The following is a 15122-nucleotide window of genomic DNA, read 5'->3' as shown; positions in this document are numbered from 1 at the left end:
GAATTTAAGCGGAAAATTTTTTAATTTACACTTTTATTTCTTTGTCTTAGGATTATTGGATTATATTTGGAGAATGAGAATCCTAATCAAATTATATAGTCGAGAATGAAATTACCGTTGATTTTCATTTCATAATTTGATAAATAGTATCAATTTATCATGCCCAATCTAGGATGACCATCTAAATAAGATTCAATATTCTATAGATCTTTTTGACAATCAAATATTATAAGATTAGGTGGATTGTTCCACCATAGGTTAAAAGAAACCATAGGATAGAGCATAGGAAGAATATTCCAGAAAAGCAACATTTGCGTCAAAAGTACGGTGACCAATGAATTTTTTAAAAAAGAAAAATAAAAAAGAAGCATATTTGACGTAATATTAGCGTTAAAGAATGTACTAGACGAAAAAGAAAGAAAAAGTTCGTTTTAAAGAAGAGAAATTAACAAAGAAAAGAAATATCTTGGGCGAAGCAGTGGTAAGCTAAAAACTATTCTATAACAAACTACAAATAAGGAATCTTACAAATAATCATCATGGAAGCCAAAGGGCGCACACTAGCAAATAAGGAGCCACTGCAAAATTACCACTTTAATTACCGGCACATTACTCATTGCCACGTGTTAATCTTACTTCATTTTTCCTCGTTAGTCTATCTTTTATTTTCTTTATTATTATTTTGATGGGACAAATGCAATAATATAAGCAGACTTTGGATTTTCCCTTTGCTCTTTCTGCCCCTGATCGTGTTTGGGTCACCGGGGAAGTCTCTCATCGACGAATCCTTCTTGTTAAACCGGTAGATAATTGAAATTGAGATTTCTCTTTGATTTAGTTTCTAAATCCATCAACATCAGTGAAGGCTCTCGCCGCGCTAGGTTACAGGTAAGGGATTTCGATCATCTTAATTGTTAATCTTGGCTCCGATTCGTGGATTAGCGTGGCCTTACTGTCTTTTCTTTTCGAGTTTTCGACGCAATTGACGTTGTTGTTGCGTTGATGTCTATGTACTCATACTGAGGTGAAAACTTGTTCGCCCTAATTTGTTAGGTGAAATAATCTGCTTGTCTGACGTTGAGTTTAGAGAGAGATCTAGGGGTTTTGATTACGGCGAGGGTATGGGAAACGATTTATTGACGTGCAACGAGTTAGCCTTTTAGTTTCGTTAAGGCGCAGATTTGCAATAGTCAGTTGTTAGTTTTCCGAATTGAAATCCGTGTCTCAAGGACATTTCTTTGTGTCTTGCTTGTTCTGTAATGAAATTAAACAGTTCCACCACTTTCTCCATCCATTTGATGATTGTGCTTGTTTCTTGTTCTTCATCGAACTTGCACTTGCCGTAAATTTTGATATTTTGTATCCTTGAATGGTATATTTTCATGTTTAGATAGAGCATAATCATTTTTCTGCGTTGGCCATGAGTGTTCAAGAAAGTGAAGTTATAATTGTTGTCCTGGGTTTATTTTCAGCCGGTGAGGATGTCTACTCCTGCAAGGAAGAGACTGATGAGAGATTTCAAGAGGTTGCAGCAAGATCCACCTGCTGGCATCAGTGGTGCTCCCCAAGACAATAATATCATGCTATGGAATGCTGTTATATTTGGGTACGGCCTTTTCCCTTTTTGTAGTCTGAATTTGTGCACATATCCACTGTTGCTTCTGTCGCTAACTGATGCCATGGTCTTTTTACATGTTATTTTGTTGGCTTATGCAGGCCAGATGATACACCTTGGGATGGAGGTATTTTCAATTTCTGGTCCTTAATGACTAATTAAGTATACAACAGCGTTGTGATTAGAACCATGTCTTCTAATGATTTACTTGTTTCTTATTTGACGATTTCACTCTGTTTTTCTGTCCAAAAATTACTATTAATGAATAATATCGAAGCATGTGTACTACAATATAAATATTAGTATCTTAACTTCTGTTCTCTCAATTATGTTAATATATTTTGGCTACACAGCTATTAGCTTTATACTGTTAAATTAATTTGTTGTTTTAAAATTCCTCTGACACTTATTTGAAAGATATTTTGTATTTTCATGTCTCTTGTTCTTCTTGTCAAGCTCTATCCGCTATTTGGATATAGGGAGTGCGTTGTATTTTTTGGTGGAAAATCAAGAATAATTAGAACTTGCTAAAATTCTGATTCTTGTTTTTTTGGGACTCGAACTTTGTAATGTCAAGTTGCTTTCTTCTCTCCTGATGTAGTTTGAAGGGTCCATGAATTCAGCTGTACTTTCCTAAACGTTAGATTTATATTGAAAAATGAGAGATATTAGCATTTTGTTTGATTTTCTGAAACTTTTAGATATTTTTGTATCTGATGTTGGAAGTTCTCTTAATTATATCTTTCTTTGAGTTGACCAGGTACGTTTAAACTCACCCTTCAGTTCACTGAGGATTATCCAAATAAGCCACCAACAGTCCGCTTTGTGTCTAGAATGTTTCACCCTAACAGTAAGTTTACAACCTCCAAGAATGTGGCCTTTACATATATGTTATGTTTTGTTTCATTCTTGGTCAAGTTGAGGGCTTTTTGTAATCTCCATTGGCACTATGTTTTAAGAGGATGGCTAGTTCTACTGTACGTTTTTTGCCCTATTTTCTATTAATACAGTGTTGGTCGATGGGTATGTTTTAGTGCTTAGGCTTAGCTAATTTTCGTTTACTAAGAAATTGATGGGGAAAAAAATATCTGTTAACACTATTGTTTCTGCTTTCATCAAGCCTCTTTGAATCCTAAGCGCAATGCTTGATATGTATGGTATGTTTGACTTGGATATGGGCGGGTGAATTTAAATTTTAAATGATTGAAAAACAAGAGAAAAAGAATTCAAGTATCTTGTAAAGCGTTAGAGTAAATGTTTTTCTTAGTTTGCAACGTAACACGTGCAATTTTGTTTCTGTACATGTTGCTGAGCTTTTTTTTCCCCTCCTCCCTTATTGGCGTTTATAATCACCTTCAGTTTATGCCGATGGAAGCATTTGTTTGGACATTCTGCAAAATCAGTGGAGCCCAATCTATGATGTAGCAGCTATACTCACCTCTATTCAGGTACCACCTAATCAATTTGGCCTCAATGTATGTGAAGGCTGATTCTTTTTCTTGCTATATGATAATAGCCTCCTTTTATCATTTTATAGGGTGTAAATAATGTAATCATAGTCATTAAAAGAAACCTCATTGCTCCACTGTGCCATGCCCTACCTTTGTAGTAGAATGCATAAGGTTCATGTGTCTTCTGGATGCTTATTTTATCATATTTATGAAACTAGCCGACGAGCAGGCAATTGATCATAAATCTGTACTCCCCGCAGACCCATGCCATAAGTGCCCCCGTTCTTGTAGTTCTTGTTCTTGATTTCTGAATTAGTGACGCATGACAGGTTTGATTCACTCAGCAGTTCTTTTTGGATAAAAAGATTAAAAGAAAAAAAAAAGGCTGAAGTATACAAATTGTCCTTGAATTGTAGGGTAGACTTCAATTCTGTTCATATCATTTTAAAAGTTTTACCCTTAACCTGTAAATGGTTTGGAAACAACCCTTCTGTCAACTTTTTTGTTAAAATGAACAGAAAAATATGAGGATTGTCAGTGAGTTGTATAAATAGAGTTACATGAGCATAGGTGGTAGATCTTTTTCTATTGTGCCCTTAAGACTTTAGAATAAGTTTCAGTTACATCCTATTGTTTCAAAGTCATATTTTAATCCTTAACCTTTGAAATTGTTTCGAACAGCGGTGTTGTCTCATTTGAAAAAGAAAGAAAAAGAAAATAAGAAAGCCACAATGCTTTTGACTTCCTTATTAAAACGAAAACAAAAGTATTTACGTGTTAGGGAATTGTAAAAAAATTGAAGGGTTTTGGCTATATTCGAAATGGTGTTGATTAGGGAGGGAAGTTGATTTGAAGGCCAGAATTCTAGCTGAAATGGCATCATTTACTTGGGGAAGCCACGTATTGTGAGAGAAGTAATACATAGATCGGTAAAAATTAGGACTAAGAGTTTTTAAAGATGAATGGTATAAATGAAAATTTTGAAATAATCAAGACATTGTCCTTTGAAAAATTTTGTTCATTGTCACTAATCAAGTTCCCATCTTATTCTAAAAAACAATAAAGGCATTTTGTATCATTTAACTGAAAAGGGTTATTTAGGACTAAGTTTACAGAGTTGGAAGAAAGTAATTTTCCCATTAATCATATTGGAATTCGACCTAGTCAAGAAATTGCAGCCATCGTTCTTGGTAAGATCATCAAGGTGTGTGTGAGTATATATATAATTCACACTTAAGATAATCTTTATGTACTAAAAATATTCAACACAAGTGTACTGCCCACCAAGAGAAGAGAATCATTTGAAGGTACGGAGATACTGAATTATCTGACAGTTTATTTGCCCTGTTATGGAGAATGTGCAAATATTGACAAAAATTAGACGAATGACTTCTAGGATTCATAATGTTAGATGCCTTGCTCATGCATTTCCTTCATTTGGAAACTTCTTTATTGTAGCTGCTGCTAGTTGGAATTTTTTTAATAGCAATTTGTTAATAACATTTTTGATATCATTAATGTTTTCCTTTGCAGTCGCTGCTGTGTGATCCCAATCCAAACTCTCCTGCCAATTCTGAAGCTGCTAGGATGTTTAGCGAGAATAAGCGCGAGTACAACAGGAGAGTACGTGAAATTGTGGAACAGAGCTGGACTGCTGATTAGCCACAGAATGGTTGTAGGCAAACAGAAAAGATAGTCGGGTGGCTTGTTTGCATGATATTGTACCTGGGAAGAAAACCATTTTGTTGTGTAATTTGCGTATTATGTGATATGCTTGCTTGGTTTATTCAGATGAACTACTTCAGTCTATTTCAATTTGACTAATCTGGTCTGGCTTTTCCCACCTTTCTCACCTTACTTTTCTTCTATCCTTTAATTCTGACTTACATCGATTGAGTCGGAAACTTCTATAGGTTGCTTACCCGTACATTGAATACCTAGCTGTATTTGCTGTCTTAGACAAGGGCTATGGATCATTTTCGTTGCCTTTTCTTTTTCTTTTTCTTTTTTCTTTTTTTTGGGCACATTCAGCCTGCTCTTCGCGAGATGAAAACTAGAAATGGCATTCAGTTGATGAGAATGTTGTATCGTTTCCTCAGATGCCAGGCCAACAATGCCGACAGTAATTCTAATTCCGATGCTCTGCGGCCATTTTAGAGCCTCCTCTAATTTGCATATGATGATCTCCAAATGCAAAAGAGTTCAAATGCAGGTCCTTGATTAGGCTTCTGGATTTAAACTTTGAAGCCCAATGGGAACGGTTTGTTTGGTTACCTACGAGAAGTTGGATATGTATTCATTAACTACAAAGACAGTTCTGGCTGGATCTAGATGGCCTTGATAAATAATGGTGCAGTGCTCAAGAATGGACCAAAGGTCGATGACTCAGATTGGCTGCTCTTCCATGTGATGCCCTAAGGTTTGAGTTAGTTGTTGCTTAAGATTAGGGAATTTGATCAGGATCAATGAACCATTCGTCAACCACCCTTCATATATCTGCAAGCATTGAACCAGAAACTTCTTGTGGAGTTATTTTCCTTGAGATCCTCTCAAAGTCAAGGTCTGAACCGAGGTCAGGGATTCAGAGTTGATCGGAAAAAACAATGGGTTGGCCTAAGAAACTATTGAAAGAAATATATAATAGCTGAAGCTTGTATTGACTTCCATGATTGGACATTAGTTTGTTACATAGTTCAATTTCTCTTTTGACAATGAACTATGGAAATTAATTTGTTTATTTGGCTCAAATTAGTTGTTATATATCTCTCACATACTGAAACATATATTTCCAATTAACGAGATGTATGATGTAATTTTAGAAATGGAAAATATGGTAGTCTAATAATGGTAGAATAGAAGAAACTAAAGTGTCTTGCTAGTTGTTAATTCCTTGTTTAGACATTCCATTTCAATTTTCTATGACAACAGCTTTGATGAACATCATAAGGAAATTTTCTTTGAATTTCTATAATTCCAAAAGACGTTTACCATCAAATCATCCAAATGAATAAATCACTTTTACTTTTACCTCAAAAGAAGGAAATGTCTAGTTGAAATTTTAAAGTGAAAAGAAAAAACAGATCAAACAACTCATCATGAGATAAGGTGTTAGAAAAGCCGACAGAAGAATAATATATTATACAAAAGCGACAATTGCGTAAAAAGTACGAAGACCAATCAAATGAGAAAAAAAGTCCTACAATTAATTTAACATCAAAAGAAAAACACTTCAAAAAGGAAAAAGAAAAGGAACAAGAAAAAAATCTGAGACAAAATAGTGATATTTATTAGGAGTGCAACAAAAAAAACCAAAATCCAAACCAATACAAATCTATTCAATGGTTTGATTTGGCTTTTTAGTACAAAATTGGACATATCGGTTTCTATTCGAAGAAAATAAAAAAGTAATGATTCAGATCGATTTTTTTAGAAAAATCAATCAAAATGAAACTGAACCAATGATATATATATATATATATATATACCTTTGAAAAAAAAAACTCTTCATTAGGTATTTTTTTACTAATTTAATTATTATTGTGCATGCATATTTGATGTTTAGATAAAAGACCAATTAATAGAGCGTACATTTTTTATTTAGAAAAGTGGCAAGAAAATAAATAAATAAAAGTTTCAAATTTCAATTTATAAAATAAGAAATAGACTCAATTTTAATTTAAAATTAGCAAAAAAAAACCAATTCAAAACAAAGTGAAAATAAAAATTAAAAAAATGGAAAGAAAAAGAGAGAATATAAAAAACTGTGATCCAAATGGATAATAAATCGATTTAAATAAAATCAAGTCATTGATTTTGTTCTTTATTAGATATTAGTTTGAATCACCTCTTATAAAATTATCTGATTTGATTCTTAATTGATTCTAAAACTGACAAAACCGAATCTATTATCACGCCTCATTTCTCATTTCTTAATCATAAGAGCCGGGAGGGCAAGGCGGCGTCCCGTTAATATACGCGCTAAAAAGCTGGTCAAATAGCAAATAAGAAGAGAAAAAAGAAAAAGAAAACCTACAAAATTACCTCACACTGCAGACTGGCACGTGGTAATTCATTTTCCTTTAAAATTTAAAATTTATTTGTTATTTTGTGAAATTTTATTTGAACGCAATATAAGCAAGATTTGGGATATCTCCTTCGATCTTTCTCTTTTCTTATCGTGTTTGGGTCACCGGTGGAGATCTCTTGTTGACGAGTACTTGTCGTTAAACCAATAGAGAAAAGGAATTGGGATTTTTCTTTGATTTCGTTCCTGAATCCATCGAGATCAACCAAAGTTCTCGGGTCGCCGCGCTAGGTTACGGGTAAGGGATTTCAATCATTCAATTCTTTGAGTTCTTGTCTTATTTGGTTGCTTTCTTAATTTTGGCCCCGATTCGTCTATCGCCGTGGTGTTTGTTTTCGATGTAATTGACGTCGATGTACATGTGCCGATACTGAGGTCTTAAGGGCTTGTTCGCCCTAATTTGTTAGGAATTGTACTCTGCGTGTTTGAACAGCAGTTTAGGGCAGAGATCTAGGGGTTTTGTTTACGGTGAGGGTACGGGAAAGGATTTATCGACGTGCAGCGGGCTGTCGTTTTAGTTTCGTTAAGGCGTGGGTTTGTAGTAGCTAGTAGTTTGTTTTCCGGATTGGATTATGTGTCTAAGGAGGTTACTTCGTGTTCCTGTTAATTCTGTGAATGGAATTAGATGTTATCACCTCCTTCTCCATTATTTTGGTTCATTTCGATGTTTGCTTTAGACTTTCATTTCAAAGCTGCTATATATATATAATTTACTTAAAAAGCGCCCTTCAAGTGCTCCATTTTTGTTTTTCGTTATGTTGATATCATGGAAGATATAGGTACCTCCTTGTCATTTGATTAAACTTGTTTCATGTCGTTCATCGAATTTTCACTTGGTTGAATTTTGATCTTTTGTATCCTTCTTCAATGGCATTTCTTCATGTGTGAATCGGGCATATTCATTTTTCTGCATCCACTATAATGCTTTTTTTTTTTTTTTTTTTTTGACAAATGAATTTTAGATTGTTGTCTTGGTTTATTTTCAGCCGGTGAGGATGTCTACTCCTGCAAGGAAGAGACTGATGAGGGACTTCAAGAGATTGCAACAAGATCCACCTGCCGGCATCAGTGGTGCTCCCCAAGACAATAATATCATGCTATGGAATGCTGTTATATTTGGGTAAGCTGGGAAAATAAATTTTGACCTCAGTCTTTCTTCTTATCGGAATTTTTATAGCACAATTGCTTTTTGTTACTACTGATGCTGTGGTCTTTGACATGTTTTCTTTTTTTTTTTTGGTTGGCTTTTGCAGGCCAGATGATACACCTTGGGATGGAGGTATTCTTAATTTCTGTCTTTCTTGGCCTAAGTGACTTGTTAAGAAGACAACGTTGTGACTTACTCATTTCTTGTTTGATAATTTCATTTTGTTTCTGACCAAAACTATTCCTAATGATGATGTGTGTGTGTGTGTGTATATATTCACTTATCTCAGTTATATAGATATGTATATTGGCTACATATCTATTAGCTCTATACAGTTAAATTGAATTGTCAAAGACAATGTGTGTGCTCTATACCGTTAAATTGATTTGTCAATCTTAAAATTATCTGGTTCTGATTTGCATGATATTTTGTATTACATGTTCATGGTCTTCGTTATAAGCTCTTTTTCTGTTCATGTATCTATTAGCTCTATACAGTTAAATTGAATTGTCAAAGACAATGTGTGTGCTCTATACCGTTAAATTGATTTGTCAATCTTAAAATTATCTGGTTCTGATTTGCATGATATTTTGTATTACATGTTCATGGTCTTCGTTATAAGCTCTTTTTCTGTTCAGATATGGTATGTGTTGTATTTTTTGGTGGAGAACTGAAGAATAATTATTAACTTTATAAAATTTTGATTATGGTTTCCTGGGACTTCAAATTCAAAATGTCAAGTTGCTTTCATCTCTCCTGGTGCTGCATTTTATGGGAAGTTATTCCGCGGGTTCTGCGTATTCTGATGTTCTTTTCCAAACATTGAAATGGATATTAGCATCTTGTTTAATTTCTGAGAATTTCAATTAATTTTGCATTCGGCTGGTATTTTATCAATTTATAAATTTCTCAGGTAGTTTATGAATTGTAATTTGGGTATTCTTTCTTTGAGTTGACCAGGTACGTTTAAGCTGACCCTTCAGTTCACCGAGGATTATCCAAATAAACCACCGACAGTTCGCTTTGTGTCTAGAATGTTCCACCCTAATAGTAAGTTCACAATCTCCAGGAATTTTTGCTTTATGTGATTCATTCTGGGTCAATCTAAGGTATTTTGTAGTCACCATTGGCACTGGGTTCAAGAAGATGCCTAGTTCTCCTGTAGGTTGTTTGTCCAGCTACTTTTTGGCATCTGCTAACACTATTGTCTGCTTCACTAAACCTTAGAACCTGACGTGTTTGGTTTGGGCCTGGGTGATTTTAATGAGTGAAAGGCAAGAGAGAGAGAGTATAACTATCTTGTAAAGAATGACAAAATAAATGTTCGTAGGTTACTATATAGTTTGTGACAATTTTATTTTTTAATTTTTTCTTTACATGTTGCTAAGCCTACACATTTTTTTTGCTCGTTTTCCTTTTTCCATCACCTTCAGTTTATGCTGATGGAAGCATTTGTTTGGACATTCTGCAAAATCAATGGAGCCCAATCTATGATGTAGCAGCTATACTTACCTCTATTCAGGTACCATCCAATCATTTTGGCCTTAATATATGTGAAGGCTGAATTTTCTTATTGCTGTATTAATAGCTCCTTTTGGCATTATATTTGGGTACAAATGAAAAGCATGTAATCATAGTCATTAAAAGAAACATGCCACTGCTCCTTTACTATGCCCTATATCCTACAAGTAGATCGCATATGGTTCATGTGTCAGGATGCCTATCATAACATATTTATGGAACTGGCTGTCCCCACTTACCCATGCCATAAAAGTCCCTATTCTTTTAGTTCTTGTTCTTGTTGTTCTCTGAATTCGTAGCATATGACAGATCAGATATTTATTTAACATACCAATACTAGTCAACACTGCAAGTATACCACAGCCCACTGGAAAAGGGAAAAATGAAGTTAGGTTTGGAGATAATTGAATTATCTGCCAATTATTTTGGTATGTTATGGAGAATGTGATAATATTGACAGTATTGGAAAAATAACTTTCGGAATTCAAATTGTTAAATGACTTGCTCGTGCTTTTCATTGATTTGCAAACTGACTTCTCACTGATGTTTTCACTCGTAGTCCTTGCTGTGTGACCCCAATCCAAACTCTCCTGCTAATTCTGAAGCTGCTAGGATGTTTAGCGAGAACAAGCGTGAGTACAACAGGAGAGTACGCGAAATTGTGGAGCAGAGTTGGACTGCTGATTAGCCGTAAAATGGTTGTAGGTGAACGGAAAATATAGTCGAGTGGCTTGTTTGCATGATATTGTACCTGGGAAGAAAACTGATTTGTTATGTAATTTGCGTATTATGTGATAATGCTTGCTTGGTTTATAAAGATGAACAACTTTGGTCTATTTCAATTCGATTATCTGTTAGTATTTTTGGCATCTTTCTCAGGTTAGTTTTCTTCTATCCTTTAATCCTGGCCTCTGATCGAGGTAAATGCCATTTTATCGATTGAATCGTTAACTTCTATGATGGTGCTGAGCCATGCCATGACAAATCACGGATGATCAAGGAGTGCTAATGTAGAGGTGACGGTTTCATTTTGCATAGAAAACTTTATTGCCTACTTGTACAGGGGCTTTTGAAATTTAAGAAAAGTTCGGGAAGGTATAATATGAGCAGTATATTTGTAAACTGTAGTTACATTTATCCCTTCCCCTCATGGACTGATTTTGATCTATGTGAAAGTTCCAAGGTTTCCACTACTTGTCCATCCTTCTTGAACTTGCATTGAATACTGCAAATTCCAGAGTACATCTTCAATCGAAGGTCGCTTGTTTGGATCTTTGCTGAGGCAGTTGATGGCAATTTGAATTGTGGTTTTCAGTGAATCAAATGCAAAAGAACCCTGAATCGAAGGATCAATTACGCCCCGTAATTTCAATACTTCTGCCAAGCCACTTTCAAACTGCCATAATATATAGAAGTCATTAGAATGTCAACGAATCTTTGAATTGTGTTGTACGCTCTTGAAAATTGCATACTAATGTTGATGTATTTTCTTTTTTAAATCTATGAGATACCTCACTCTTCAGATCATCCAGTTCCCTAGTCGCTGTGATCGGTCTGCCATTGATAACTTGCAGCAAAATAGCACCAAATTGAAAGATATCTTCCTTCTCAGGATTCTCACTTCTGTATTTAGAATCGAATTAGATTATTGGATTGTTGTAGAAAAGATAATCTAAACAAGGATGGTACCTTTTTGTTACATTCAACCCGCTCTCTGCATTCTGTAAAGTTTGAAAATAACCAGTCTTAGAAATTGTTAAAAGTTGCAATCGACCGAAGTATAAATAAAATCTTGTTCGACCTTTAGTGGCATGAGGATGTTGTAATTGCTTATTTTTGCACTCAGCGTCTCATCCAACAAAATATTATCGATCCTGATATCGTTCCCAAAGATGCCAGTCGCCATTCCAGTATGGAGATGCTGTATTCCTCTGGCAATGCCGATGGTTATTCCCATTCTCTGTGGCCATTTCAAAGCATCCTTCCTTTTCCAATCTGGGTATGCGATATAACATAATATTATAACAAGAGTTCAGACGAGGCTTTTTGAGTTTATACTTTAAACTTTGAAGCCAAATGAGGATGGGATTGTTTTTGTTACCTGTAAGACAATCCTTCAATGAGCCGTTGAATATGTATTCATCAACAATGAAGACAGTACTAGCTGGGTTCACTTGATCTTGATGAGTGAAAGTGCAGTGTCCAAGAACACTAACCAAATGCCGATGCCTCAGATTTGGCAGTTCTTCTATGTGCCGCGCTAAGGCTTGAGGTATGAGTTTTTGCTTAAGTTTAAAGCACTTGACCAGGACCACGGAACCATCAGGCAGCCGCCCTTTATATGTCTGCAAGAATTGAACAGAAAACTTCTTATTGAAATTACTTTTCTCGAGATCTTCACATAGTTGAAGTTTGAATCAATTCCTCACCTTTGCTTGGGGTTCTTCGGCAGCCAAGCTTGATGGGTCGAAGTTTTTTGTGATGTCTTCGATCTCATCCAATGTGAAGACCCGGTATGGAGGCAGCCCAAGTGCTGGTAGCCTTGTCTGGGGTACACGTCCTGTGTAATATCGAGTTAACAAGAACAAGCTTATAATTTTATTTTGAATGAAATAGAACTAAAAGGGGAAGAATATTGGCTTACTGTTGGGAAGTGGAGAGCCGCGAACAGAGAGTTTATCCGCAGTAGATTTCTCATATTTGGTCTCTCCAAATCTTCTTCTGTTTCGGATTATTACATAAATTAATAACAGAACAACACCTGAAATTCCAACAACGCCTCCAATGATGGCAAGCATGAGACCCAGTTTGGTGCTAAGTTTCTGTTTCTGTGAGTCACTTGGAGGCTCCACAGCCATTGCTTCCTTATGGCAGTAGGAATAAGTATGCTGGTCCTTCGAGCTTCCACTTGACAAGCAGTTCCAAGAAATATTCACTGTGCGATTTGAAGAATTTGGTCTGATGCAAGAAGGTAATTTTCCTATCAAGAGGTTGTGTGAAATGTCTACAAACTTAAGGTTTCTGTTGCAAGTTGTGTTAACCGAGAGTGCCCCACTTAATTGGTTATAAGCTAGGTTGAGATACTGAACTGCAGGTAGAGAGAAAAGAGAAGCATGGATTGGGCCAAGAAACTTATTGTAGGAGATATCTAATAGCTGAAGTTTATTGAGTTCCAAGATTCTTGAGGGGATTTCAGATCTGAATAAGTTTTTCCTCAGTATGATGATTACAACAGTTTCCCCCAGAGAAGGTGCTTTTTGTCCTAGTTTATTTTGTCCTAAATTCAGCTCTTCGAGAACTGCAAGCCCTCTAAGATCTGGAACACTTCCATTGAGCAAATTGTCAGCCAAAACAAGGCTCTTGAGACTATGAAGTTTTGAGATTGTTGTAGGGATGCCTCCATAGATAAAATTTGAGCTTATGTTAAGCACTTCCAAAGACGAGAGCCTATTAACTTTGGAAGGAAAAGGACCCCACAATCCCAAAGACACCAATGATAAGACTCTCAGGTTTGAAAGCTTGGTGAGAACAGTAAAGAAGGAATCAATGGAGAAACTATTTGAAAGAGTCTGCGGATAAGGGATGGAACTCACAGAAACTGATTTTGGGGCTTTGGAAGGAGAGCTTTTGTTTCCAATGACAGTTAATTCTGTTATGTGATTACCAGAACAGACAATTTTGAGTGAAGAAGAAGGAGGTAAATAGCAGAAGTTGGTCCAGTTTGACCATCCCTGAAGAGCAACGGGATACTCAAGAAGTTTTTGAATCTCAAATAGAATTCTGGTTTCGCTTGGAGGAAGTTGCCCTGTTGAAACTGGAAAGATAACAGCAAAAATGAAAGCAGGAAACCAAAAAGAGAGAGAAACCCAGGAATTCTTCATGTTCTTAAAGCTTAAACTCAAAACTGTGCTGCAAACCTCATCAGAAAAGCATGCAAAAGAGAAAGCTTTTTGTTTCTAATCAAACAGAAACTGATAGAGATGAAAGCAAGGAACAAAGTTTAATGTGCTTTCTGTAACAACTTTTGCATGGAGGAGAAAATACTTTGAACTTCTTGAAAAAGAAAGGGAAACGCAGAAGTAGTGATTACATGGAGAAACGAATCAGAGATCTGAAAAGAAATATAGGAGAAACTTCAGACTAAATGAAGCAGTCTCAAGGCATTTCCAACAGTCAAAACAAAACTCAAGAGAAGAGATTAAAGAAATCCTAATCATGTGCTCCCCAACCCACAATATAAAATTGAACTCTAGTTGCCCTGCCGCACTTCACTCTGACTTTTTCCCATCAGACTGTACAGAAAAAGTCAACTAAGCTCTCCCCAATGGCCAGCTCCTGGTGTTTGACCAAACTCACTACGGTGGATCCGCAAGTTTGTCTCTTAATCTCGCGCCTCCAAAGCACGTGGCCTTATAAATGATTGGTATTTAAAAATATATGGCATAGTGAAACCTCGAGAAAATCTCAAAAACTAGTAATCTATGGTAGAATTTTGAACAAAATGGCTAATTTGTCAATGTCAAACAAACCCCGAGGGACCAAAAGAAGGTTTAGATTAAATTACCATAATGGTCTTAAAAGACTAGCAAGGTTTGGAGTTCTGCTTTGTCGGTTGAAGTTGACTGAAAGTGAGAGATGAGAATTGCCCTGAAAGCCAGATGACTACTCCATCTTGTGGTTAATGACTTTATTGCGATTTGTTACACCTAATCCATCCTTTTGTCTTCATAAGCATTATTATATTGCAAGAGGAAGCAGCCTTTTCCAGCTCAATAATTTGTTCTTTTGCTAATTGTAAACGCATTTCTTGGTACCAGAATCAAAGATTACGAAGATAATATTTGTATTGTTTTGGTGGGGGAAATGGATTGAAAAAGCATAATTGTTTGCGCTAAATCATAACAATATACATAGAAAGTTAATAGGAAATTGCCAACAGTGCAGTCCAAGCGGGGCGGAATATCAACAGCCCAATTTTGAATCGAAGCCCAATTTTGAATAGAAACATCCATACAGCAATTCCTCCGTACGCAGTACCTCCGGTGTGGTGGGGCCAGATTATTTCTGCATTTTCCATGTCCATGGCGTAAAACAGACCATTTGGCGTCGGTGAAAAGGACGTCGTTGGCCACTGACGGAGGCGCATTTGCTGTTTCGCTGCCGACCAGAGGATTCGGCCGGTATCGGCGTCCAGCGCCGCCGTTGTTGTGTGGTTAGTGGGCGCGAGGGTGAAGCGCGCCTGTTCGTCCGTTTCCTGTTTAATTTTAGTCCTTCTTACTTTTTACTTCCGAAGACTTTTAGTCT

At 36.0% G+C, this 15122-nt stretch overlaps 3 protein-coding genes across 4 annotated transcripts; 2 read left to right on the top strand and 1 right to left on the bottom strand.

The window, feature by feature from the left end:
• The first annotated feature begins 730 nt into the window (after nucleotides 1-730).
• Nucleotides 731-4890, top strand: LOC120081417 (ubiquitin-conjugating enzyme E2 2). Its single transcript, XM_039036259.2, has 6 exons — nucleotides 731-888; nucleotides 1473-1606; nucleotides 1717-1742; nucleotides 2376-2465; nucleotides 2975-3063; nucleotides 4600-4890. The coding sequence occupies exons 2-6, from the start codon at nucleotides 1482-1484 to the stop codon at nucleotides 4726-4728; spliced, it is 459 nt and encodes a 152-aa protein (XP_038892187.1). The 5' UTR covers nucleotides 731-888; nucleotides 1473-1481; the 3' UTR covers nucleotides 4729-4890.
• Nucleotides 4891-7023: 2133 nt separating this feature from the next.
• LOC120081368 (ubiquitin-conjugating enzyme E2 2) lies at nucleotides 7024-10654 on the top strand. 2 transcript variants are annotated; one of them, XM_039036174.2, is made up of 6 exons: nucleotides 7024-7388; nucleotides 8137-8270; nucleotides 8404-8429; nucleotides 9258-9347; nucleotides 9731-9819; nucleotides 10378-10654. In XM_039036174.2, exons 2-6 carry the CDS (start codon nucleotides 8146-8148, stop codon nucleotides 10504-10506), a joined length of 459 nt encoding a protein of 152 aa, XP_038892102.1. In that variant the 5' UTR covers nucleotides 7024-7388; nucleotides 8137-8145; the 3' UTR covers nucleotides 10507-10654. The 2 variants fall into 2 exon arrangements, with proteins under 2 accessions (XP_038892102.1, XP_090171745.1); XM_090315619.1 differs by having other exon boundaries at nucleotides 7176-7388; nucleotides 8113-8270.
• A 175-nt stretch (nucleotides 10655-10829) lies between these two features.
• LOC120081367 (Leucine-rich repeat protein kinase family protein) lies at nucleotides 10830-14029 on the bottom strand. The gene is made up of 7 exons (XM_039036173.2): nucleotides 12463-14029; nucleotides 12248-12378; nucleotides 11920-12163; nucleotides 11620-11813; nucleotides 11508-11539; nucleotides 11330-11441; nucleotides 10830-11214 (listed from the first exon to the last, which is right to left on the bottom strand). The coding sequence occupies exons 1-7, from the start codon at nucleotides 13697-13699 to the stop codon at nucleotides 10984-10986; spliced, it is 2181 nt and encodes a 726-aa protein (XP_038892101.1). The 5' UTR covers nucleotides 13700-14029; the 3' UTR covers nucleotides 10830-10983.
• Nucleotides 14030-15122: the final 1093 nt, after the last annotated feature.

The sequence above is a fragment of the Benincasa hispida genome, chromosome 7 (assembly GCF_027475165.1).
Source record: "Benincasa hispida cultivar pf3 chromosome 7, pf3_genome.v1.1, whole genome shotgun sequence".
Lineage (NCBI taxonomy): Eukaryota > Viridiplantae > Streptophyta > Magnoliopsida > Cucurbitales > Cucurbitaceae > Benincasa > Benincasa hispida.
Note: the sequence above shows the minus strand (reverse complement) of the source record. Positions and strands in the feature narration are given on the sequence as shown.

Excerpts from the sequence above, each read along its gene's own strand:
- LOC120081368 (XM_039036174.2), top strand. The coding sequence starts at position 8,146 with ATGTCTACTCCTGCAAGGAAGAGACTGATGAGGGACTTCAAGAGATTG. Across the intron at positions 9,348-9,730 it reads TAGAATGTTCCACCCTAATA|TTTATGCTGATGGAAGCATT; the intron begins GTAAGTTCACAA and ends CATCACCTTCAG. Across the intron at positions 9,820-10,377 it reads CTATACTTACCTCTATTCAG|TCCTTGCTGTGTGACCCCAA; the intron begins GTACCATCCAAT and ends TTTCACTCGTAG.
- LOC120081417 (XM_039036259.2), top strand. The coding sequence starts at position 1,482 with ATGTCTACTCCTGCAAGGAAGAGACTGATGAGAGATTTCAAGAGGTTG. Across the intron at positions 1,607-1,716 it reads TGGAATGCTGTTATATTTGG|GCCAGATGATACACCTTGGG; the intron begins GTACGGCCTTTT and ends TGGCTTATGCAG. Across the intron at positions 3,064-4,599 it reads CTATACTCACCTCTATTCAG|TCGCTGCTGTGTGATCCCAA; the intron begins GTACCACCTAAT and ends TTTCCTTTGCAG.
- LOC120081367 (XM_039036173.2), bottom strand. The coding sequence starts at position 13,699 with ATGAAGAATTCCTGGGTTTCTCTCTCTTTTTGGTTTCCTGCTTTCATT. Across the intron at positions 11,540-11,619 it reads ACATCCTCATGCCACTAAAG|AATGCAGAGAGCGGGTTGAA; the intron begins GTCGAACAAGAT and ends CAAACTTTACAG. Across the intron at positions 11,442-11,507 it reads GGGTTGAATGTAACAAAAAG|AAGTGAGAATCCTGAGAAGG; the intron begins GTACCATCCTTG and ends TTCTAAATACAG.